Source organism: Scaptodrosophila lebanonensis, unplaced genomic scaffold (genome assembly GCF_003285725.1).
Source record: "Scaptodrosophila lebanonensis strain 11010-0011.00,11010-0021.00 unplaced genomic scaffold, SlebRS2 tig00000155-arrow-arrow-pilon, whole genome shotgun sequence".
Lineage (NCBI taxonomy): Eukaryota > Metazoa > Arthropoda > Insecta > Diptera > Drosophilidae > Scaptodrosophila > Scaptodrosophila lebanonensis.
The window spans coordinates 192,279-219,165 of NW_022060594.1; the positions used below are offsets into that span (position 1 = coordinate 192,279).

Sequence of the window (26,887 nt, forward strand, 5' to 3'; positions counted from 1 at the left end):
GGAGGAAAGTATAAAAGTTTCAGTTAATTGCATATGAGCTGGGCGCGAGTGTGTGAGTGTGTGGGAGTTTGGATACGGATCCGGGTGTGGCCAGTGGATATACGGCGCCTGGTTAGCTGGTTTTAATTGTTACTAGACACATTTGCAGCTTTGCTTAATCACTTGAGCCAGATTAGTTAAAGTTGCTGATGAGCTTTTTGTGCCATCCACATATGAGGCTACGAAAAAAAAGGAAAGAAAGGCGAACGGAGGAGGCGGACAAAGAGGTGGCAAAGTGGTTAAATGTGTTGTGCTGTCCAGCACTGTTCCACACTGTCAGTAATAATTAAACGCACCGATGCCATGTGGTAAGTCAAATAATACTATCAACGAAATGGAAATGAACGAAACTTTTGCGCTTGGAGCCTCCAAACTTTGTAATCAAATCCGACAGACATAGAGCATTGGTGCTGACATGGCCATGAGGAGAGAGGTGTCATGAGTGCCAGAAAAACTACGAGTGTTGTGGGGGCAGTAATCGGTTTAACGGCAGCTGAAAATATACATGTTGTTGTACTATAGTGCACTTCTCTTTCATCCTCATACACTTATGTACATACGTGTATATGTACATATATGCGTGGGGCAAAGCCTACAAACATATAGGGATTTGTTTGTATTTACAAGCATCATCAACTAAAATAAAACTTTAGAGTTCACAAATTAACGAAATTAAATTCAATGTTGAATTTGTAGTTCAGTTGAGTTTAGTTGACGACAAACGACAAATTAGATCTGAAACGTCTGATGAAAGTCGGGCTTAGTAACTGCTAGAAAATCATTAGAGATGTCTTTCTCCCAAAACTAGCTTTTCTGTAAAGTACTGAACAAATCTTTCATTGCTTCTCTAGTTTTCATTCTTCTGCTTAATAACAGTTCTTATTACAATTGGGTTTTCATGAATTTTGAAATATGGGCGACTCAAAATATTCAAACATATTGCAGTTCCCTAGCACTGTCAAGCAAATATAGGCAACATCAAATAAACTTCAACTTTACATAATTAAATATTAAATAATATATTAAATGTAAATAATATTAAAGTCGATGTATCATTAGCAAGCTGCCTAAATAGAAATCAATGCTGGAAAACATATCTGGCAGAGACTACAAATTATTTTAATTAGCTAGGGACAAATTGTTTCTTTGTGTGAGCATTATTTGTTATATAACTTTGATGATAATGATTTGATTCTGAATTATGTTCTTATTTCGATTCTATTCTTCTCTAAAAGTACTTACTTTCTTCGTAGTGCAAGAAGTGTCGTAGATAAGTAATAAATATGTCGAAATATTATTGTTTTAGGCTCTACTTTTTCATCATTTTAAATATTAGCCCGGAAATCGGGTTTTCTTCTTTTTTTAACAGTCCAAAATCTTTTTAACCGGCTGTGCTGTTGCATGCTATCGTCCATAAATAATATTTAAGCTCTATAGTAAATAGTATTTACATTTTAAATAATGGCAAATAAAAATAATTTTACGTTCGCTTATTTTTGGCATTTAAGCGACATTGTCACTAGAAAACTTTTCATTTAAAAACTAAGTGGAAAAAATTAAATTGTCACCAATTCGTCAGCGATCAAAAAGGAATATAAATTGGTGTCACATTTTTTTTGAGTTCAAAACAACTCACCTATAAAAGCTTATCCTTCGGGTTGGATTTCAGGTATGATAATCATATTATTAAATTGGCTTTAAAATGCAAATTGTGCCACGAAATATGTACGGATAGGCGTAATCATCTCCTTTCAAAATTGTGTTTAAACATTAATTTTGAAAAAAGGGAGGAAAAATAAAAGGAAAATAAAGGCAAAATCTGTGCCATTCGCATGACTGCCTTTTCCGGCTTCAAGAGGGAAACCCTAATACCCCTTTTGAAGGCTATAATTATATTAGTGTTTTGGAAGAAAGGAATTTGGAAGAACAAAGGTTGGTTGCATATAATTAAGGTCGGGGGAAGTATGTACATTTTCGATTCAGTCGTCTGCAGAGACGACTTTCGCAATTGACAATGAGGCTGTGATTTGTCTGTGGCTAGCCAATAAGTGAATTGAGTATGCAACAAAATACTTGTTATGCCATTCCCACCCATCAGTTGACGCCCCCGAAAAACGCCCACTCATCGACTCATCGACTCAGACATCTAGCCATCTAGCCAGCAACGTTGCGAAGACGTGCGCTGCGTATCCATAAGATAAATAGATACGCTTGCACTCAAGTAGATTTCAATCAGGTTGCGGTTATTGTATTGCTCGACTGTCGGCTGCCGTTGAAATTTTCTGCTATCTAAATTTTGTGTGACACGTGCCAGACACAACAAAAGCAACAACAACAAGGCCAAAAAACAACAATAAACACAGCAAGAACAGCGACAAGGACTAGAGCATAGCTGCGGTTACGTCCCTGGCCCCTGACGTTGCTTTGTGGTTGTTGTTGCTGTTGTTGTTATGTCGACAACTGATTGCACAAATCCCACCCAACTCTGTGCTTATGCAAATTTGAAGCGTTACCCCATCCCGCTCCCTTCCCGGCAGTTGTGCTTTATTGCCCCAAAGCATGGACAATAAAATGACGACGACTGCGACTGGGATTGGCGACTGCGAGAACGACATCGTCAGCGACTACGCAGCTCATTCTGCTGGCCAAACAGATTGTGATTGCCGTGCAGCTCTCGACTTTAACTGCAAATCGATAATTTCAAGAAGAAGCCGAAATGGAGGCAGAGATGAAATGAAATCGAAATCGAAGCCACAAACTTTAACTGAACTTTGCCTCATGGATAAATGGCAAGCCCCGAAGCTCTCTGGTGGTCGTTCGCCCCAGTTCGAAGCGAAACTTTCACTTTCAATTGTCACACTGGGAAAAGTATATGAGTATATATGTACATAAGTATACAGATATGTTTGAATAATTCCTAACTCCTAAAAACTGAAAAAATATCGACCAGCCTCGACTCTCGACGAAAATGCTGCGTGGCAGCCAAAATCGTGCGCCTCGTCGCAAACTCATCCCGAATCTGTTCAGCAACATACTGAAGGTGATTGCCGAGTCGGATAGACCGCTGACGCAGCACGAGATAGTCGAGGCTGTATCGCAACGCATGGAGCGTTCCGACGAGGAGCTCAAACGGCAAATCACCGTCAATCTACACGACGCTCTCATCACTGGCTACCTGCGTGTGAAGAACTTTCGATACTCCATTGTGCCCAACGGCTTGGACCCCAACGAGCCGCGTGAGTCACGCAACAGACAATTGACACTCACGGAAGTGATGAACGTCCAGAATGCAAATGAAGACGCAACCCAGGCGACGACATCAGCTGAGGCCGAGCAGGCAGCTGAAGTAGCGGCTGTGGCGTCTCTGCAAGCCGAGACAGAAATTGCTTCAAATGAGGACGAAGCCGTAGAGATCCCTGAGAGTCGAGAGACCGTAAACCCCAGCATGGATATAGAAGAAGAAGAAAAGCCACAATAGGAGAATAATTGAAGCTTCTGCTGAATTTCCCTACGCCCCATCTTTTGTAATAACTGCCCGAATAAATTATAGGTTAACTATCCATCTGGTAGAATAGCAACAACAAACAAGTCTGTGGGGAAAAAACTATATATTCAATAGAATCTGAGGACTTTGAATTTGAACAAATACTGAGATACTCAGAAATTGAAAGCATGCCTAATCGACTAGAGAGCGTTGTGAAGGGAACCCACTATTAAACAAAATAATAATTTTTATAATTGAGAAAAACTGAAATGAAATGAGAGACAAGTGATAATTACAGTTTTTTCTGCATTTTACGATAATGTCTTATCATAAGAAAATTTAGTATAATGCGAGTATATTGACTTTGTCGGGAAATAAAATCTTAACAAGAAAAATCTTTTTAAAAACTCTCTTTAGTCACTTTAATAAAATATAATGTTAATATTATAATATTTACATTTAAGTGCAAGTTTTAATATTTATATATTATGACACTTTAATAAAATATAATGTTAATATTATAATATTTACATTTAAGTGCAAGTTTTAATATTTATATATTATGACATTAGAAAATAAAATCGGCTTGTTCTATGACAGCGAGTGTGGTTTAGGGGTCTGACTTATTACTCTTCAAATCCAAGCTTAAATAAAATGAAGTAAGTAAGAATAAGCAAGATTTTCCATAGAGAGATGGGGTTGGAGTTAAGCGACAAGTTTGTATGTAGAGTAATTGTTTTCTGCTTGCTTTCCATTTATTAATACTTCATCGCTAAGAGGTCTGACCATCAATTCCATGCTATGTACAATAAAATTAAATAAATAATAGTTGCATTCCAACTTCAGCACCATATCATTATTTGTTGGAAGATTTTTCATAGAGGCTATGGGTACAAGACATATTTTTGTATATATATAGAAATGTGTTTTTATTTAAAACTGTCCATCGTGGACAATCATTAAATTGGTTAATAAGATATATGTAGATGGGGTTGGACTCAAGCGACCAGGGTGTACATAGAGTAATTGTTTTCTGCATGCTTCCCATTTATTAATACTTCATCGCTAAGAGATCTGACTTATCAGTTCCATGCTATGTACAATAAAATAAAATAAATAATATTTCGGGAGTTCCACCTTCAACACGATAGCTTTACATGTATTTGTTGCAAGATTTTTAGATGGGGTTAGACTTAAGAGGCCAGGGTGTACTTAGAGTAATTGCTTTCCCCTTCCTTCCATTTAATAAAACCTAATCGTGGATAAGAAGGTACAACAACAATGGCTAGCTGTGCAAATTATATTTGAAATGCATCAAACTTAAATTTTTTACTTTGTCCGAATATAGTTAGCAAAAATAATTCGATAAACCATAACAATTCAAATTTTATAGAAACGCATTGGAAACCAGAACCAGAGTTGCTTGGAATCCAGTGAGCGCTTCCAAGCAAGTCAATCGACCAAAGTGACAGAATTGTGTGTGTGTGTGTGTGTATGTAAGTGTGTGTGTGTGTGTGTGTGTGTGTGTGTGTGTGCGGCACGATGCTCAACGTTTGCGCCACGACAGTGGCTCCTTCTCCAGCTCCTTGGCACGCTCAGCTGCCTCCATGTTCCGCTTCATAATCTCCACCTGCTCCTGTTCGGATAAGAGCGTATAACGATTGCCATCCTTCCGCAAGTATCCATTATTGACAGCGGCGTGCAGTGTGTGTGGCACATGACGCTTCAACTCCACTTCGGGACGCTGCAGACGCAACGCCAACGTATTGATAATCTCCGGATAGCTAACGGATCGATTCAGCTCCCTCATCAGACCCAGAACGGCATGAAATAGATCGGGTAGCGGCTGGCGCCGCCAACGCGATTGCTGTGGCTTTGTCACAAACCGTTGCGCCTGCGCCTGGGCCTGAGCCTGCTGGGGCGTCTGCAGGAGCGGCTGCGACTGGCAAGGCAGCGGCTGCAGCTGGCTGGACAACGGCAGTGCCAGTAAACTCTGTGAGGGTGCAAAACTGGCGGCAGCCACATTCAGCTGAAACGGATGAGTCTCTGGCGTTGGCAGCAGATGCATACTGAACTGCGCGGGCGCGCTGTATGTGGGCTTGGGCAGCAAACCGACGCCGTTGCCACTGCCGTTTAAAGCACCGCCGGTGCCACCACCGCCAGCACCGAAACCAATATTGCCAGCGGCAGCGCTGGCGGCATGCTGCTGCGTCGCAATGCCATAATAGTTATGATTAGAATATTGGAAGCTCGAGGGTCGGATATAGGCGGTGGCCGCTGCATTCAGCTTGGAGTTGACCGCCCGCTGGTAGAGCGATGGTGACGGCTTGCTTCCTTGATAGTTGATGTTGTAGGGACAGTTGATCGCCTCCATATCAGCCGACGCCTGCATCTGCGATTGAGTCTGCATCTGAGTCTGCATCTGTATTTGATTCTGAGTCTGAGCCGGTTCGCTCAACTGGTTCTTGCTCCTGGCTAGGGCGTCAGGGCCGGTGATGGCCGCCTCTAAAGCGGCCACCGCGGCCGAGTCGCCATTATCCGACTGCTGCACCATATAGCTGTGTATGTGGCCATGGCCATGTACGCTCCCACCGCCACCGCACTCCTCACCGTGGCCTGCCGCCATTGCCATCTCGCTGCTGTCACCGCCCACGTTCAGCCTGTGCCTCGAGTTCTTCGTTTGCCCGCTCGTCTGCTGCTGCAGCTCCAGTTGCAGCTCCTGCTGCTGCTTCTGCGTCTCCTCCTTCTGTTGGTGGTGTTGTTGATGGTGTTGTTGTTGTGTATCACCTAAATTTAAATGCAGTCTCTCCATGTTAGACCAAACTGGCAAGGAAGTGTGTTAACGTGTTTAAACAAAAAAAGAATGAAAAAAACACGCGGGTTAGCGACCAGTAGCCCCAAACCCAACTATGGTACACGCGCTACAGAAATTTTTCCAGTTTTCAAGCTGCCGAAAGATGAAATTTAGCCGATCAAATAGAGTAATGCTGTAATCTGACATATCGACGCATGCTCTGTTCAATAAAACCAACAAATTTTCGTTCTGAAAACTAAAATCAAACGGCTTTTTGCACATTGTCAGGCATAGAATGTCAGCGAATCGTCAAAAGACAACAGCTACAGTGCGTTTTAGATAGCATAGGCATCGGAAATATCCGGTTTCTAAAAATAGGAGATCTTACTATAACCTTATAGTGCTTTTCAGTTATAGAGATAGACCTCATAGTTATTATTCTCTAAGATAAGTGAGCATCTGTAGCTGTTTTCAAATGGATCGTCGATCTGATCTCTACACTACGAGATGTGAACTCCATAGCCTGCCAGTTAGGCTGATAGTTCTGTGTAGGGAACAGAATTAAACCTTTTCTATTATCTGCAGATCCCCATCTCATCTGCTACAACTAATTCAAGTTATACCCCATTCATCTCGAAGAAATAGAAAAGTTTCTTAGATGAAGAAGGAAACCAAGCGCCTCAATATTCTTCTTATGAAGATCTTCTATTGAAGGCCCAATTAACTCAAGACCCTTCTAACATCCCATGGGCTTCTGCTCATTCTTCTGTTGGAGCTACTTAGTTATATTATTCTATCTATATCTATGTATTTTTCTAATCCGTAAACCGAACATAAGAAGCACGTGAAAAGCTGCTTATCTAGAAAAGAGAAAAAGCCCCTGTCTGGCATGCTCCAAGCTCCCTTCATTCTTCTGTCAGAAGCGCACTTAACTCATTTGTTACAACTCCTCTAATACCATAGTTCCCAGTACACAATCAGTTTAGTGGATTGTGTGTTGCCGCTAACCCCAGAAACGATTTGCAAATATTTTCAGAGCACGGAACGAGCAAGGAAACATTGAATGAAATCAACAAAACAAAAGTCAAGTCAAACCCCATTGTGAAAATAAAAAGTATGCGTGGCTGCTTCTGCTTCTACTTCTGCCGCGGGCTCTGGACCCAAACACGCAAATCCGTTTACCCAAAGATGTAAAACAATATTGGGTACAACGAGGCAAACACTTGAGCAAATAAGCCAGACCCTGGCCCTCAACCCGAGCAAAAATTGTGCTGTGCATAAACAAGGGGGACACAAATGGGCGTAACCATTACCGCGGGCGATTGCCGAAAACACGAGGTGCGAAAAATCAGAAGAATGCGACTTACGTTTTGCCTTTCTTTTCATTTTTTTCTCTCTTCTCTTTTGACTCTTTTGTTGCATGAAATATGGCAGAGCCCGCAGCTGAGTAGCCAAGCGTGGGGTTTGGCATTTGGATGTGGGGTTGGGGTTGGGATTGGGATTGGGTTTGGAGGCAACTGGTGCTACTTATATTTTAGACGAGCTGCCTGGCGCCTGAGCGAATTGCTTGTCATACTTACCGTTCCGTTCACCTGCAACTCTTCTGTTGATATCAATTGCCACTGGGCCGAGCGGGACTAAGCTGAGCTGAGCTGAGCTGAACTGGAACTGAACAGGATGGGGTTGGGATTGGATGGGGTTTGGTGTTGGAATGTTCTGGGGTTGTGCGGTTGTGAGTTTGGTGCGTTGCTGGTCGCTGGCAGCTTGTCGGTTGCAGTTCAGAGATGTTGGCCCAGTGCCAGCCAAGCTTTGGGTGCCAGACGAGCAACGTGCGCATATAAAATTAGACGAAAAGTTGAGTTTTTTCACTAAATTAACCAAAGAATTCAATCACGAATTCAACAAAATTTTGTTAAGTTTGACATAATTTGAACAATCGGAAAAGGCAAATGAATTTCAAAACAGCAGCACACAAATACAAGCATATCTATGCATACATAAATCTCACATTTTCTCTCTCTCTCTCTCCCCCCATTTCCCTATCAGAAAATGAAACATTCAGCGAGCTAAATACTCTCCCTCTCGCCCTCAGCACAATACTTTATTCCTCCATGGTCATGACCCACCCTACACCTATACCCTACTGCTCCTGTACTTATCTTGTCTTGCTCTAGAAAGCATTTTTTACTTATTTTTCGAGTGATTTAAGTCCATCAGATACATATGACTGGAACATTGTCAATATGCAATTTGGCCGTTTTATCTTTAAAATGTATGCCTGCAAATTTGTTATTTATTGTTATTTCTATGACAGATTTGTGATATATGTAGTTATAGTTATTACAGTTATATTGTTATTATAGTTAGTGCGATGACGAAGATGCCTCTCTTTTTATCACGTCAGCAGACAGGTGGATTCATCTCGTCATTCTGATCATCCGCTTACTCTTTGCAGTAAAGAGTATTATACTCACAAAGCTACTCTACATCGGGGCATACCGACAATTATGTGGCAGAATACACAGTTGCATCAAAACTGCAACAGCAAGAGCTCTCTTCCATAATCATTGACGGGACAAGAAAAAGCATCGCAAGGAAATAAATAAACTGCTAAACTCAAATACTTTGGATTCATTTACCTCTGACGTTGAAAAGGATCTAAGATCAGAACGTTCCCCTTTGCACGTTTTGTTGGGAAACATCTGCAATTCAATAGCAGTCTAGGTACATCATTAGAAGTCCATACTTAATATTAATTTCATAATCCTTCGCAGAGCTGAGTGTGTCACTGTAGCGTCAGCAATCTAGAGCTTTAACTCACTCTATTTGGGTATAAGCCGCAAATTCTCACTTAGCCAGTTTGAAGCTGCTGGCCCAAACAAGAGCTCTACTCCATCGGCACTTCTGTTCAGAAAGCAACAACTGAGGCTTTGCAGAAGTCCGTTTATCCCCATATGTACACAGCTATGCCTACTTATCGTCACATTTGGCTTCGTCCTTGTGTGTACATATTACTAAATGAGTGGCACCACAGGGTGCCGTTGCAACGTGCTCTTGCCACGCCAGCTAGCCGGACCAAGTGCCTCTTGGCCTTGCCCCATGCATGCGTATGTAAATTAGAGTGGTTACAAATGCTAAGTGATGTTACATGCGCCTAGAAAAATATAATTATATTGTTATATTATTTTTATTTACATATATATATATATGCATAAACATATACAGTAGGAGACTAAGTAGTCCATGTCCTCAAATGAAAAACAATTCAAAAGTAAATAGAATTTGTTTATCAGAAGCTATCCACCATTAAGCATCATTTTTAATTTACTTCCAATTTTAGTCTCAAAGCGACATAAATAATTATGAAAATACCTCTGCTTCACGACTAACTAAAATTTTAACTATTTGCGATTTAGAAATAGCCAAAAGGTGTGAAATTTTAGAAAGAAATAGCATGAAAACGGGATGTTGTTTTGAAGAGCTATCCCTAAGGATGAACGCCACTTTAAATCGACTTTCGGGCATTAATAAAACTAAAATCTATAAAAAAGTTTTGAATACAGCTTCCACATTTTTCATAATGATAGCATAGTTCTTGAAACTATAAATAAATCTATCATCAAAGTTGTATTTTAGGCAAATGATTTACGGAACATGTTGGAAAAATCGTGGATTTTTATATTTTTCTGGCTTAAAATTGAAACTTTTGAATGGAAGTTTGCTATGTTTTACAAGAATATCGATTCTTTTGCTCTTTAAATTCATTTTGATTTTGACAAAACATGGCCTACGTTATTTGTTAATAATACAACCTAAAGCTAAAAGGAATGTTTTGAATACAGCTTCCACATTTTTCATAATGATAGCAAAGTTTTTTAAACTATAAATAAATCTATCATCAATGTTGTATTTTAGCAAAATGATATACGAAACATGCTGGAAGCAATGTTTTAAAACAAAATTTTTTTGATTTTTCATACTTTTCTGTTTGATATGTTTTAAAAGAATATATTGATTCGTTTGCTCTTTAAATTAATTTTGATTCAGACAACACATGTCCGACATCATTTGTGGGGCGTAATAGGTTCAATTTTCTGATCGCTTAAACAATTTCAGCGTTCTTGTATTCATTCCAGAGAAGCATAAACACTTTAATTCACCGACATGTGAGTCTATGTGTATTCATATCGGACAACAACTAAGGCCGGCGTGTGGCAACAGTCTAAGCAGGAATTATCACACGTCCAGTGGGTGGCCAACCGAAGGAGCGAAGGCTCTGACAAGAAGTGCTGTAACTCTGGGAGTTGCAGGCCCGGGGACGGGGATAGCTATGGGGTAAAGGGCAGAGGCAGAGACGGAGACGGAGGCAGGGGCAGGTGCCAGGTCACCGTCGATGAGCGGCCTTAGGACATAAGCGTGATTAAACCTCAAGCGAGTGACTTCCGTTGCAGGCAGCCAGGAATGCAGGCGGTCAGGCGGGCAGGCAAACAAATACATAGCAGGCCCAGTCCGAGGCGAACAATGGCCATGGTACATATGTATGTACATACATATGTAGGTAGGCATGTCCTTGCACGTGCATATGAATGCGTGTTTGCTTGCGCCTCTGGTCCATATCCTGTTTTGAGCCTTTTAATACCAGTTGGCAGAGCAGCAATCAGCGACAGTAAACAATATGGCTGACCAGCAACAAAAGCATCGACATCAGCAACAACAACAACAACAACCACCGATGTTGCAAATGATATTAATTATAACACACCCGCTCATATAAGGACGTATGTGTGCAGCCTTGCACAAAGGCAGGGGATAGGTTTTCATTTCTTGTCTTCCATTGTATCTAACTATTAATAGCATTTCAAAAATACAAAATGCTGCGGAATAATAACAAGTGTGATCGGACATTGAAACACTTAGCTAAAGTTCATAATCCCCATACCTTTCTATTCCATTTTTACATTACAACAGTCAAGGTTTGGTAAAATTTGTAAATAGTTTGCACACAAAATTGTTCTCTTCAAAAAGTAAAAAAGTCAAAGTTTTTGCAACAAACATGTAAATTATTATATAAAATTCGTTTGAGCTTTTATTGAAAACACATTTATTTTTTCAAATGGTCGTACCATTTCTTTAATCGTATATGGTCAATCAATATTTCAGCAATATTTTACATGGATTCATTGGTCCGATTTGTTTTGCTTTCTTTTATCAATTTTTTCGCATTATTTTTCAGCACATTGATAATAAAGGCTTTAAAGCTTATTCCATGAAGAATAAATACAACTACAATGCATTAATGCTGACGGCAGCTATAGAGTTGTTTGCAATTGTAATTGGCGCTGATTTATTCATATAGGAAGGTATATTTGGATCATCTGTGTTGACAGCCGATTTATCATTGCAACTAGATTCTGAATTTTCCCCATTTGCTCCATTTATCGAAATAGAGATTAGTTTGGATATTAGTTTTGTGGCATAAAAACCAACGGAGTGAGTACCATAAGAAACATCTCTTGGTGGCTGACAGTAACGTGAATATATGATCCTTTTAAAGGACGAACACTTGACAGTTAAGGAGGCAGACGCAATACAAGTACATATCGAAGTGGCTCATATTCTGCCTTCAATTCGAGTTGGATCATCTGATAAATACTAGTATGGGGAACAATTAATAATAAAATGCAGCAGAGAATTGAACATCAAGTTAATGAAAATGAATTTGCATGAAACTAGTGTCCAAGAACAAGCCTTAAGTCTAAGGAATTTAAAAAAACTCTCTAATGTAGGATTTACAATTATAATGCGAATGTAAGGGACTGTTTGTTCGTCTTCAGCACTTACTCGTATGTATTTTAATTTCATGCTTTCTTGAGATTGAAAGACTATTTTTATTATAAATGGAAATATTTCAATTTCAGAGAGCGACAAAGCTATTTACCAAAGCTTTACTGTAAATCTCAGCCCGCAATTAAATCGATGGGGCGAAATACTTGTATATAGTTTTGGCAAAGGGACTAAGTTACTTTCAACTGTGGCGTCATGGATGAGGATGATCGGTGCTTAAACGATTAAAATTTTGTGATTGTGGTTAAGCAGTCGGCCTGGAATCTTAACCGCACTCTAACTAGATTGAACTCGGCTAACTAGCCCAACAGCTATTATCCAGCTATGTGCCTTTCAACTGGCATTTGTATCTGCTATTTGTTATTTGTTATTGTGGCAAAAATATCTAGGGCTCATCAAGATTGTTTTGTAATTGGAATGCGACAATGCGCTGCAAACTGTTGTGCGAGATGGAATGGGATGGGATGAGGTGGGGATGGGGTGGGGAGGTAAGGCATCACACAAAGTGCGCGCCTGCCCGTGCAGAGAATCAACCCCAGCAACCTAGTCGAGGAGTCACGCAGCCAGCCAGTCAGGCAGCCATACAAGAGCAGGATGATGAGGATGATGAGGATGCTGAGGACGAGCGAATGCCAACTCAACTAACAATTTGCTTCAATTATAAAAAGCGTCGCGACAAAGTGGCGCCGAGCGAACGGCAGGCGGCGGCAAAGTGCATTGAGGCATGAGGCATGAGGTATGGGGTATGGGGTATGGGGCATAGGGCTGGCGACAGCAATGACTGCGTGGATGCTCCAGCTCCAGCTCCAGCTCCTGCCTCAGCTCCTGCTGCTGCCAATCCTGCTGCTGCCAATCCTGCTGCTGAAATGAACAAACACAAGGCTGATGCTGGCGCTGACGCTGACGCTGTTACTGGCACTCGGCCGATGGGTAATCAGCATGGCGGCGCAGTCGACTGCCGGCTGTCGACTGTCGGCAGCCAAAGCAGCTCCTGATAAAAATGCCTTGGCAAAGTCAACGACTGCGGCTGTGTCCTCAATGACGACAGCGACGGCACTTCCTTTGCGCTTCCGCTTTCTGCCTTTGCTGTGCTGCCTTTGCTTTGTCCGTGGCCAGCGCGCCGGCGTCTCCACTTGCTGCCCCTCTTTCATTATTTTTATTATTATGTATTGCATTATAATTGTATTTGTGTCGCGCTTTACTTTTCGAAATTATTATGGCATGCTTCGGGCTTGCGACGCACTGACGACCACGCACATTTCCATGGATGCCAGTCATTCAGTCATTCACTCCCAGCGCCTGCCTGCCTGCCTGCCTGCCTGACTGCACCCTGAATCCTTGATACCTAAGCAACTGAATGACTCAATAGCTAAGGCTGCTGTCTAGTCTGTCTGGCTGGCCGGCTCGTGAATTGCATATTAATGCCCAATTTGCTGACCAGCTATGTGCCACTCCCGAGTATTCTCATTGCGAAAGCTCTTCAGTCTGATTTTGAAAACATATATACTTGTGTGCAGCTTCTTATTCGTTATACTGGTACAATTATGCGTTTGCTTCGCTTCTTTATACAATTTGTTCACTTTATTAGACCAAACAATTAGATTTAAGCATTAAAATTGTTCTCACATTTCCTTGGTTCTCTTTTTCAAAACAACACTTCATAGTTACTGAAAATAATTATGCTATATACGAGTAAATGCAATGCTGATTGTCACCTAAATAATTTTTATATATGAATAGGTAGGATAAAATGAGAAAAGTACATAGTTTTTGTTCAGAGAGGAAGATTATGGAAGCAGTATTTAAATATTCCTAATCCATCCAGTTTAGTTGACTCCAATTCTAAACCATGCTTACTTAAATAAACTATAAATAAATTATGGATTCAAAGATCAATTAATAAGGCGACAATTTGACCAAATTGGAAAACAAATTCCAAGGGACTTGAAAACGCAAACAGGATTGTTCGCGAGCACAGATACTTATTTACAGTACAGCTAAAAACTGTACTAGCCCTAGATGATTGTTCTTTGAAAAATTTGTAATGTGATTTTTTTCATAGTTACGCTTTTTATTTTTTACCAGTTTTCGCTACAGCTCTAGTCGTCACCAAGCTCTTGAAGAGTGCAGATGACTAGGCCTTTCCCAAGCATAAGTTCTAAAAATGTCGTCAATTCGACAACGAACAACTTCAGTAAAAAGTAACTTTTTTAACAGGAAACTAAGATTCATTATTTAAGTTTTAAGTATTTCATATACAATTTAATCCAATTTGTTTTTACAGAATTTTAAGGCTGTAAGTAATTTTTTATTTGCGCGATAAGCTATGCCAGGCCCAAAAAAAAAAAAAAATATTAAAGTCTGATTTAAGATTCGCGATAACAAAGAAAACTACTTGAAGCTTAGTTGAAATTTATGAAGACTTTTTTTTGTTGATTTGTTTTATAATGTGAAATTCCTAAGTATTGAATTCTAATTAAATTTCATAATAAATAAAATAAAACAAGAGAGAACGCTACAGTCGAGCAAGCCCGACAGTAAAATACCCTGTACTCTCCACAAAAAGGAAAAATTAAAAAAAAAAATTTTTTTTAAATTAAATTATTAAAAAAAATGAATGAATTAATTAATTAAAATTAATTAATTAAATTAAATTAGAATACATGTTTATGTTCAGTTTTAACAGCATACATTTACATCACGTACGTATGCGTGTTTATATGCGTGTATGCATGCAGCACAAAGTTGAACCAAAGCAGCAACAACAACAACAGCTGCGGGCAGCGCTGCCGAAAGAGCTGCAGGCAGCGCATGAGCAGCGATTTTACTTATGGCTATAACTACCAAAATTGATTTCAAAATTCCGAGAACTACGGAAGTTATAAGAAAAAACACGAATTGCGGGGGAGTGGGGGGTGTATCAGAAAAAATAAACAAACTCGATCTGCCTAGGGCTTATAGGAACCTTGATACCAATTTTGGTTATCCTAGCTCTTGTACTTACTGAGATCCTTGCGCTCATACAGACAGACGGACAGACGGTCAGACGGACAGACAGAGAGACGGACATGGCTATATCCACTCGTCTTGTCATCCTGATCAAAAATATATATACTTTGTGGGGTCTGCCACGCCTCTTTCTGCCTGTTACATACATTCGCACAAAATTAGTATACCCTTTCACCCTTTGGATACAGGGTATAAAAATAATAAAATTTAATAAAAAAATGTTAAAAAATGTAAATACTGGAAACAAACAATTTAAAATCGGTCGTCGTCGTTTTGACTAAGAACATTCTTATTGAACTTAAAATAGGAACAACCACTTAGAGCTAATGGAAAGCAACACAATCATAAATATTGAAATATAGTAATGTCCACTCTTTATCGCTCCAACTAAACTGATTGTGTGAGCAACGTCTGGTTGGGAACTTCTTCAGCAACTTCATGAATTCTCTGCTTATCAGCTGACAGTTTTTCCAGCGTCAAATCGAGCATTTACTTACTTAAGTCGTTAGGTTAGGATTAGGGGAGGGGGGAGGTGTGTGAAGGGCATTGAACTTGCGTGCTTTGTGTAAACAATATATAATAACAGTAACGACAACAGCCGTGAGAAAAAAGAGCAACAAAAAGAAAAATGCTAAGCCCTGCAATTATCCTGCACAATATGCGAGACTCACGTTCATCGCTTAAGCTGGTCCTTTTGATGCTGTTAGCCCCCCTTCCGCTCCTCCCAGCATCTCTTTCTTTATGCTGCAGCTGCTATCTCTCGGTTGCCACGAGGATTCTCGTGTTCTGCGATTAAGTTGCTAAATGTGCAACCACACCCGTTTCACCGCCCCTCCAACCGGAAGGACTCTCTCAATCACAACGTACTAAGGCCGCTCAACACACGCATATCCTCACCAACACCCACAACCGCACCCTCACCCGCACCCACTACCGTACCCGCACCTACACGCATAAATACTCGGCTGTGATGATTTAGGACACACAAGTGATTCATAAATATCACTCATCAACGGTGGCTGATGTTGGCTTAGAAACTGCCTGGCCAAAGGACCAACTGGTCACAAATACCGTGCAGCTGCATCTCCCTCCGTCCCCCTCCTCGTCATCCTCCTCCTCCCCACTGCCCACTCTCACTCTGCAGCTCCTAGCATGTATGTACAACAAGTTGTTGTAGTGTGTGTGTGTAATGTGATGCTTCCTGTTGTTGCTATATCCTTTGTCATTTTTGTCTTGAGCGCAGGTACCCCTTTCCTAGCAAACTGGGACTGGATGAAGGTGGAGTGAGAATAGAGAGGATAGTTCAGTCATTTGTGTCATTTATCATTGCAGCATGTTTGCGCGTGTGGTGCTTATGATGCTGCTTGTGGCAAAGTGTAAGTGTTTTTTGAACAAGTTTAAATGGTATTGGCCCAAAGCTCAGTAGAGCATTCAGTGGACGCGTGGACATGAAGCTCAATCTTATGGGCTCTATTTTAGGATATTAAACAATTTATGAACTGACGCCTCTATTCAGCCACCAACATAATGTAAATATAAGCGATGTTCTACTTATTTTCGAGCTACAGTTTTTGCATATCAGTAAGTTTTTAGCTGAAATTTGTTAGTCTTGGGATATGTTTTAATGTTAATTTAACACTTACTCACAGTCTAAAATATTTGTGTATTGTTTTTTTGAATAATATTTTAACTGAGATGAAGCAGTCAAGGCTAGAGTCAAGACTAGAAGAGGCTCTAAAGATACCAATCACAAAAGAACACGCCAATATTTTGTAGATAAGCTTTGCAGGCATCCATCAGATGCTCAACAAATGTCCCGGAGGAGATACTTGGTAACAATAAGAGATCAACTTGTGTCTATGTGGAGCTGCCAATAGCTCTATAACAGACTTACCTTAACATTAGAAATAAAAGTATTTCTTATAGTTTGATTAAAATAACCCATCAAGAACTTATTGCATCACACATGGCCTCTTAGTTATTAACAATACTACGACGCACCTGAATCCACAATAATATCTACACAAACTTAATTCATCACACAACTAACTCCTTTTATAATACTATATAGTATTCTATCGCATTAAGTGGCACTAAATATTTATCGACCTGCAATAAATATAATAGCTTTCACGAGCCCTCTACTACCACCAACTGTTTAATAAAACCATATGCCTCTTTTATCCGGCTATCAGCTATGAATCCGAGCATAGATTTTTAAAAGCATTCCTCCGAAGTGCTGCTCCGTTGTAACCAACCCATATATAAGTATTTTGTTATAGATTGATTCAGTATTGGCAATTTTAAAAAATAAATCAATTTTACCTTCACCACCACCTAATAAATAAATCTGAAAAATATCGAGCACTGCCACTTCATATCCACCTTGCTAAGCCGATTCTTTATTTCAATTGCATTTCATTGAGGACCCCATTAAGTATGCTATAAAAAGCATACACGAATGGGTATAAACAGCCAACCACACACACTTCACACCTCTTCAAGTCCACACACACAGAGAGAGGGCCCACCACGAGGGGGAAACTATATTACACACACACACACACACACCTGTCAATTGCTTAACCATTTGTGGGCGTGACGAGTGGGTTGTGGGCTGTGGGTTGCGGGTCGTAGGTCGTAGGTCGGCCAATGAACAATATTATAGCAACAATAACAAGCATTTAATTTCATGTTAATTGCGTTTTGTTCGTTTGTTGCACGCCATAAATTTTCGTGCATTTTGGCGGGCGTGTAATTTATTCGCATACTCGTATTTGCAGCTTGTGACAGCCTAGAATTATGCTACGAAATGTTTGGCGTGCCATTGCGCTATCGTCTGCCAAAGACGAAGCAAAGGCAGCAAAACAAACCACCCCCCAGCACCACCGCCACCACCCCTTCAAAAAAAGAGAGCACCTCAAATGCAATAAAAGGCCAACATAAAACAGTGGGCGCTGCTTTCCAGGGGGGCTGAGCATATGGGCGTGTGAGTATGGTGTGGATGGGGGGAGGCAAGGAGGGGGACAGGGGTGAAAATTATTATTGTTGTTGTTTGTTGTTGCTGTTGTTTTTTCCTCTGGCTTTGGCTGCTTTAACGCGCAAGGGCGCCAGCCACTGAAAAGCGAACTTTGCTAAACGCATTTACGTGTCAAAACTAATTTAATGTGCCGCCGCGGGCAGGATAAGCCGCACACACACAAACACACACGCATACAGATAGATGTATGCGCAGCGTGCTCCAAAAACGTAACGGAAACGGAAACGCATACGCAGCGAGCGGTGGTGGCAGCGCTGCCTTCAATTGCTCGGGCAATCGGGCATCGTTTCTGGAACCAGCACCATATTTTGTTAATTTATTTGCTGTTGCTTTTGCTTTTGCTTTTGCTCTTGTTGTTGTTGTTGTTGTTGGTATTGCTTGCACCCCTCTCCACACACACACACACACACGCACACACATTTCTCACCTAATAAAATTACAATGCGCAGTCACCCCTGTGGGGCCAACCATCCCCCACCCACCCATTGGCCCACCACGGCGTGGACAGAGCACCCCACGCTGTTTTTGCTGTTTAGTGGAGGGGAGCATCCTCACATGTTACTGCTGTTCCTTTTTCCTTTTTTTGATGTAAATTTAATTTCGGTTTCACATTTTGAGGTTTTCTTCTACACACACACACACACACACACACATGCTTGGTAGTACAATTTTTTTCGCCGCCTGTCCCCTGAGGCTTTGGAGCATATTCTTCTCTTATGCTCCTTTCATCATCCTCGTCGTCGTCGTCAACGCCCGTTTCTCTTGTCACCAGCATGGCACTTTTTTTGTGTGTTGTCCTTTGTCCATTCAAAGGCAAACCCAATGCCCAATCCGTCCCATCCCTCCACTACGATGTCTTTCACATACGAGTATGCACTTTGTGGCGTCCTCACATGCAAGCTAAAATAGTCTTTTCAATTCGCTTTCATGCGGCCCCCTCACCATTGTTGCAATCCGGGTTGATAAACTTTGATTTCAATTAAAGGTTTTCCACTGTTTCCTTTTCAATTTACCAAATGAAAACCTTCTCAATTGGCAACAGCAACATTTCATAATTACAGCTGCCGCCCCGTTCCTCTCAAGAGCTGCTTTCATTCCAATCCAGCCCTTTCAGCTCTCAGTGGTCAACTGAGCTTTGGCCATTGAGCCTCCTTTGAGCGCCAGTAGACAGTTACCAGTAACCAGTAACCAGTCGCCCTTTGCCCTTCAACCTTCAACCTCTTCTTCATCTTCAGCCGCTCATTCGTCTTTACCGGCGGCCCTTTGTGCAAGGCTCGCGATTCAAGTTCATTGACCAATGACGGAAATGAAATGGCAAACTAGAATGTGCGGGACATGTGTCAACTCCTCTGCACATCGAGCGGAAAGGAGGCGGGTCGGAGACGGAGACGGACTGCGAGCTCTGTTTGTTGCTTCAAGTGCTAAGCATAAAGCACAAAGCTTAATTGCCGGACGCCGGCGCTGATGCAGATGGCAACTCTGGCTAAAGACTGGCTGGGCAAAGGTTAGAGGAGGGCTACAGTTGTGTGAGGTGAGTGAGTGAGTGAGTGGGCGAGTGAGTGTATGAGTGCATGTGTGAGTGCACTTGAGGTAATTTGATTTAATTGTGCGTGGTCGCGCGCCAACTCCGCTGCGCACAAATGCAACAAAACACTCACTATGCCTGTGCCTGTGCCTGTGCCTGTGCCTTTACTTTAGGGATGGGAACGTGATGAACTATCGTAACTAATTCGTTTGTCGCTTTGAATATGCTTATCACTAAGATAATAAACTCTTAATATAGCGATGAGTAGACACTTCTCGACTTGATGTTTAATCAAGTTCCAGCCACAATACCAAAATCATAGAATCCGTAAACGCCTAAAATAAAATTTAAAAAAACGCATTGCCAATCTAATAAGCGATTTGGCATATTATTACTTTTCGTAATATTTACTTCTTCTTTCCATTCTCTATTTAAACTAATTGCTTATTCTTTTGAATGAGCAATAACTTAAGCCTGAAGAAACAAAAATCATTTTTAAATCATGATTTAGGCAACGGTCAGATATGCACATCATTTGCACACAAATTTGAGTTACTGTGCAGGCAGGTTTTGAAAAGAAAACAGTAGGGTAGAATAAAATCGTACCAAACCAACCATACTACTCTGTAAAATTCCTCTTAGCTGTGATTGAAATCACATTATTTTCATGACATGGTTTTAAAATTCGTCAAAACTGTCTGCAAATGATTTGTTTATCATGGGATCCTGGGATCAAATCAGTCCACCAGCTCTAAGAAAATTAGCTAATCGCCCTATAAAGGTTATAACAGAAAATTAAGATTTATATGCTCCTCAATTAAAATAATTTTAAAGTCAAAAATGAACACAAGAATTAAACAAATTGAGGAAAAATTGAAAAATTCGCAAATACTTATTTCCTAAGAACTATTTTTCTATTTACTTCGCAAAATTTGAAGTGTTAACCATTTGTATGTTTAGTGTGATATTTTTCATATCTAATCATCAAATTAAAAATATAGTTTGATTTGTTCGATTTGTTTATAATACTTTTATTTAAAAACACATCCATGGACATGCACTTCCTCCCTGAGGTAGTATGTTGGTGCAATTCTTTGCCACCTCATTATTTATTTTGTTCACAAATTTCCGCCGAGCATCCCATAGTCCAGTCCATCAACCCATCTCTAGCGTGCTCCGACTGAGGTCCTGTGGAATGCTCATATGTTGGCTCATAAGAAATTCACAAGTGCGCTTTCTTTTACACTACTCAGCACAAGTCCGTGGCTGGCAGCTCTTGAACTTTGTGCGCGTCCTTTCCCCGACAACTAGTGGCGACGGGGCAGGAAGGAGCGGTGGCAGCAGCTCCTTTCTAGCAACTGCTTCTTGAACTTTCATGCAACGTCAACTGTGCGCCTCTCCAGTAAGCACATATATGTGCTGGTGTGTCTTTTTTTTTTTTTTTTTTTTTTTTTTGATTCTGGCTGGCCTCGCATTGTTGAGGTTTATTAACTGCAGCTTTTGTTGTTTATTTTTTACCATCCTTCTGGCTTCATACCCATAGTCGCATAAATCATTGGCGCTATTGCTTTTAATGCATAATTTATTTACGATGCTGTGATTTTTTATGACTAGCCTCATATTTTTTTGTTGCTAGCACTGTTGTTGTTAGGACTGTGAAAATTTATGGGCACAAACCGTTTCCGTTTCCGTTTGCAATTACGAACTGAACACAACAACAACGAAATTTAAAAAGTGAAACACATCTGAGTAGGTCAGTTATTTCTCTTCACTTTTCAAAGCCACTCTTAACAATCAAGAAACTATTTATATAGTTTTAAGTACATAATGATTTGAATTCAAAGCTTAAATAGTTATGCTTTTTAGCTAAAATGTAGAGCTTCTTCTTTTTTATGCGAGAAGTCACAAACGTTTCACTATAAAGGCATTTCAACAGTTATTTTCGCATCGGTGGAGAGAGCCAAGCTAATACTATGCTCAGAAATTTTCTCATTTTGAAAACTATTTTTTTTAGAAAAAAAAACTCTTAGTTGGAAGTTCCAATTGACTTCCACATTTGTTTTTTGTTTTGATTTTCAGTGCTTTAATATTTCCTCGCACGCATGCTGATTTATTGAACAATTTACATTTGTGCGCAGTTTAAAGTTAATTCAGATTATTTTGTTATGCTACTGCTATTCAAATTGTGCATTCTTATAGAACAAAAAATTAGCCATCGCTTATTTATTAATAATAAATGCAATGCATTTGCATCGACCCTCCTGCCAACCACAAAACTGCCATTTGTTCCCGCATGCTCGCACAACATCATGGACTCCCAATTTGGTGGCACATACGCACACACATATATATATATATATAGATATATATAGATATATATATATATATATATATATATATATAGATATGTATAGATACGCACACACACATACATACACACATGAATCAACACTCTATTACACTGTAGCACAGCAGGGTACCAACAATGTGTAATGATGGCCACAATTATGTACTTAAGTTATAATCATAAGAGGGTTCTACTTGTATTATGCATAATTGTAGAAATAAATCTCTCTTTTGACATTGCTATAAATATAGCTTTTGATAATGGCGTCGATTGAAGCCTTTTGCCAATAAGTTCATTGCTTAAAGTAATAGCGTTAATAAAAAATAGCTAATAATGACTGGCTTCAAAAAAATAAAAGAACCATCGTACACCATCAATATACACGTCGTTGAATTTTTTAAAAGACAGATGTCTTAAAAATTTTATAATTTCTGCAAATATTTTGCTTTTTTATATTCTTTCTTGGGCTTCAATTTTTATTAGAAAATCACATCGGAAATATTGACAGGACCGCCTTTGGATTGTATCGAAAATCCTGCAAAGCGAAGCACTTTCTTAAGCAATGACTCCTTTGAAGGCCTTTCAAGGTATTAATGGCTTAGAAAATGGACGCCTCAATTCCTATTGGGGCTATTTAGAGGGCCCCCAGCCTGGTGTTCGACATAGAATCGTTGTAAATTGCAAAACCTTCCTTGTCTCATAAATCCCATAGGTATACAATAAAGATAAAGCTAAAGATACCCAAGATACCCAAATATCAGTTTTAAAACTAAAGAAAACAATTTAAAAATAATTCATATTTATATAATAGTTACCCATAGCAATCCAAAAACAAGTACAAAAAATGTACAAGTTTGGAAAAACGGAACACTTTGAATAATAAAAGCTGGCTTCAGTTTTGAGCTTTGATCTGTTGTTTAAAATAAAATATGTTTTGTGCTAACAACACTGTTTTTTAAAACGAGTAGCGAAAAAAATGGGAAAGGAAGAAAAAATTGGAAAATATCTCTCCGTAGCTCGAAAGTCATGCTAATGCTCTGGACACCACCGTGAATAACACTAATTAACTCCTTTGGAACCCCTTCAGTATCGATTCTCAAATAAATTTATCAAGTCATCATTATGGGCATGAATTAAAAGAAAAAATGCACCTTGAAACAAAACATGCACGATGAAGTTCCTTCTAATTTTCGAGTTTTTAAAGCTGTGAGCTGACCTGTTGAGCTTTTTTCTCTGTGTATATCATTGGCCCAATGATATTTGATTTTTAACGCTTAATTTATGCTTTAATTGCATATTTCGCGGCCCAATGCAAATAGCCGATGCGAAAAATCCACACTATGAGCGGCCCACAAATTTATGGCCAATGTAGTTCATGTGTGTGTGTGTGTCGTGTGTCGTGTGTGTGTGAATGCTGAAAACTATGCAATGCATTTCATTTAGATAACCACAAATATTTACCGCAAACGCATTCGCGCGCATTTGTGACGTGACAAAACCCAAAAACGCAATTGCAGAATCCCACATGCGCGCTAAACCCATCCACCCGACAAAGAGTTCGCAAACGAGTTCTTGCACTCAACCAATATTAGAAAAACACAATACAATTTCTTTGCCATTTTCGGAGCAGACTGGATAATAATTCCATTTCATTCTATTTCTAGGCACTTCAAATTTTGTTCCCATTATCGCCATGATAATGATGTTGAGCAGTAATCGTTCTCCAGTCATGTAATTCTACAGAAAGGTAAGTTACCAAAATTATTCCTTTGATTTTTTACTTTTATAAAATATAACTAATTAAATCCAAGTCTTGAATCTTAATACAAATAAATAAACAATTGGGCAAACAAATAAGTACATGCTATGCCTGGGAAGAAAGGGCAGCACGATAGGAGCAACACCCAGAAGCAGCATCGTTGTCCGTACTCGGTACGCACTTTTTTAAAAGTAGTCAGTCGGAAATAACTCAGCTGTCCTTCGAAGAAGAAGAAAGCAGTCTGAGAAGAAAGGACAGCACGATGGGAACAACACCCAGTTGTCAGTACTCGGTACGCACTTTTTTAAAAGTAGTCAGTCGGAAATTACTCAGCTGTCCTTCGAAGAAGAAGAAAGCGGTCTGAGAAGAAAGGACAGCACGATGGGAACAACACCCAGTTGTCAGTACTCGGTACGCACTTTTTTAAAAGTAGTCAGTCGGAAATTACTCAGCTGTCGTTCGAAGAAGAAGACAGCAGTCAGAAGTCGGTCGTTGAAGCAGAGTGCGTCTTAGATATATTTCCGGCTTTAATATAATACGAATTTAATAATACTTTATCTAATAAAGGATATTTTGGAATCATCATACGATACTCAAGATCACATACTTAATTTTTGTAACAGCCATTATTTGTGGACTTTTTTTTTTATTCATAGCTTCTTCTAGACCAGAGAGTGTTTGAAGCTGCAACTTGCTGACAAATGTATTGTGGATTTTATAGACTAGATGTGAATGCGTCAATATCGATTGCTTGCTTCTGTGTCGCCTGTGCTGACGCAGACACCTGTGTGTGTGTGTTAGTATGTTTGCACAATATATAATATTTGTTGCATCCATCGCCGCATAAATTATGCATTTCAATTGAATTTGGCAATTTGGTGTGCACGTCTGCCCAGGCCGAGCCATGGACGATTTCAGATTTTACAGTTTATTTTCCGAGCGCCATTTTATCTATGGGCGTGCATTTTTGTTGTGCATAATTTATTTGTAACATACTGCGAGGCGTTGCTGCAGTGACATTTTTAGGCTGCCACTGCCTCTGCCTCTGCCTGTGCATCGAACAATCTGTGAGGCATAAATCCAATGCTATGCTTCCATTAATCGTGTGCTGCTGTTTCAATCCTACTTATACGCTTATTTATAGTGACGACTGTCTGATTACTAAACATTTTATTCACATTTATGTATATTTCTATAATGCCTCAAAGCTGTCATTTACGTGATTTAATTAGTTGTAGCAACGAAGCAGCTCTACAATTCAATTAGGTTGATATGCCCCGGCCATCAACAGTTATTGACAGAAGAATTGTAGAGATGTTATCTTAAAGAGGGATATTGAATATTTGAGTATATATGCAATTCAATGAAGGTGCATTCGATTTAAGGTCTAATAATTTATAACAAATAGTTTGAATAAAACTTGTTGATGGGTTGATGGAGGGTTCAGTTTGTTGAGGAACAATTTCATTTGACATATTCTACGTTCTTCCAGGTGGAAAAGAAATGAAGCGTATGTTAAACTGTAGAAAGAAGACACTTGAATTTCGAAGGGCTCGAAGGAACACATCACACAACACACAGGACATCATAGACCCCGTTTGAAAGAGCACACTAGCAATGCGTTTCAATACAAAATTACTATGCATTATCTATGAAACCACATGAGGCTTAATGCGATGAAAAGTCAAAACTTTAAAAAATTCTGATTTAAAAAAGATGCAAGAGTGGAGCTCAGCGAAATCCTTTTTTAAGCGTTTTTGTTTATGTTATTCCTGCAACGTAGTACATGAATGAGACGAGGAAAAGGCTCATAGGACGAGGCTTGAATTCTGGCCTTTCCCCAAGTCCATTACTCGCTCAGAATTCTCTACCTATTCATTTGAAAAACACAAACCAGGCAGGACACTTTTTCTTTTTTTTTTTTTTTGGGCAACCTAAGCAATTTTGTATATTTGGAAATTGTTGGGGATTCAATTCTCAGTGGACGTATTTAGTGTGCATACTTGTTTTAAAATGTGTGTGTTTTGCTTTTTTTTGTAAATGAAATGAATAATGAATTATCGAGCTCGGTCTGCTGTCGAGTTGCATTCCCCTCCCCCGCCGTTTACCGCTTGTTGGGGACCAGCGAGGCCATTATCTCGTTGAGGCGCTTGGAGCGCAACATAAACATGTCCGCCTGTCGCTTCAGAATGCCATAAGAGACAGCGTCGCGGAGATTCATGCGCACCTGTCGCTGAAAGTCCGGATCGGTGCGCCGGAAACGCACCGATAATGCCGATATTATCTCCGAGTCCCGCATCGGCCGGCGCGCATCCTCCAGTAGCTTGAGTATGGTGCGAAGCAGGTTCGGCACCAGACGACGCTGTTGTGGCAGCGCCCGCAAATGGTACCTCGTGTCAGGCATAGTGTCCGGCGGTTCAGCAACCACAGCCGAGTCCCTCAGGCATTGCCAAGCAAGTGTTGGATGTAGAGATTTGCCAGCAGCAGGCCCGCAGCATCGGGTGCCGAGTGGTGGGAGAGCTACGAAATAGACGAATTAGACATTTCCAGGATGCCCCAGGCCTCCCAAAGAGAGACAGAGAGAGGGAGAGAGAGAGGGAGAGAGAGAGAGAGTGCCACTTACATGCAGCATGTGTATGCCAATTGCTGAAGCAAAAAATCACGCTCCTCTTGCGTCTAATTGAATTTTGTATGGGGGACCACACCGTTCAGGCCTTCAGTCTTGGATCTGAAAGTGAACGCGAGCGGCAAACCGAAATAGAAATTCGAAAATATTTTGCCGAAAAATATGTGTGTTGGTTTTTTCAAAATGGAAATGGGGAGAAATTGTTGGTTGTTGCCCTGTGTATGTGTGTTCGATTACTAAAATTTTATTCCCCCATCTCGCCCACACACCCTGACAGTCGATGACAGCTCTGGCAAGGCCTCCATGAGGTGGCATCAATAATAATAAAATAAAATACCTCAGTACTTTCATGGCTAATTAATCAGGAGGCGACGTTAAACGCACATTTATAGTTATAGGTGGTGCGGAAAGCATTCAACA

General features: G+C 40.2%; 3 protein-coding genes across 3 annotated transcripts; 1 reads left to right on the forward strand and 2 right to left on the reverse strand.

Annotated features, from left to right (window-relative positions):
• The first annotated feature begins 3,007 nt into the window (after nucleotides 1-3,007).
• Nucleotides 3,008-3,599, forward strand: LOC115629531. Its single transcript, XM_030526007.1, has one exon. It carries the CDS (start codon nucleotides 3,008-3,010, stop codon nucleotides 3,515-3,517), a length of 510 nt encoding a protein of 169 aa, XP_030381867.1. The 3' UTR covers nucleotides 3,518-3,599.
• Nucleotides 3,600-4,805: 1,206 nt separating this feature from the next.
• On the reverse strand, nucleotides 4,806-6,149 carry LOC115629471. Its single transcript, XM_030525942.1, has 3 exons — nucleotides 5,970-6,149; nucleotides 5,508-5,915; nucleotides 4,806-5,435 (listed from the first exon to the last, which is right to left on the reverse strand). Exons 1-3 carry the CDS (start codon nucleotides 6,147-6,149, stop codon nucleotides 5,070-5,072), a joined length of 954 nt encoding a protein of 317 aa, XP_030381802.1. The 3' UTR covers nucleotides 4,806-5,069.
• Nucleotides 6,150-25,763: 19,614 nt separating this feature from the next.
• LOC115629522 lies at nucleotides 25,764-26,685 on the reverse strand. The gene is made up of 2 exons (XM_030526000.1): nucleotides 26,465-26,685; nucleotides 25,764-26,361 (listed from the first exon to the last, which is right to left on the reverse strand). The coding sequence occupies exon 2, from the start codon at nucleotides 26,243-26,245 to the stop codon at nucleotides 25,946-25,948; it is 300 nt and encodes a 99-aa protein (XP_030381860.1). The 5' UTR covers nucleotides 26,246-26,361; nucleotides 26,465-26,685; the 3' UTR covers nucleotides 25,764-25,945.
• Nucleotides 26,686-26,887: the final 202 nt, after the last annotated feature.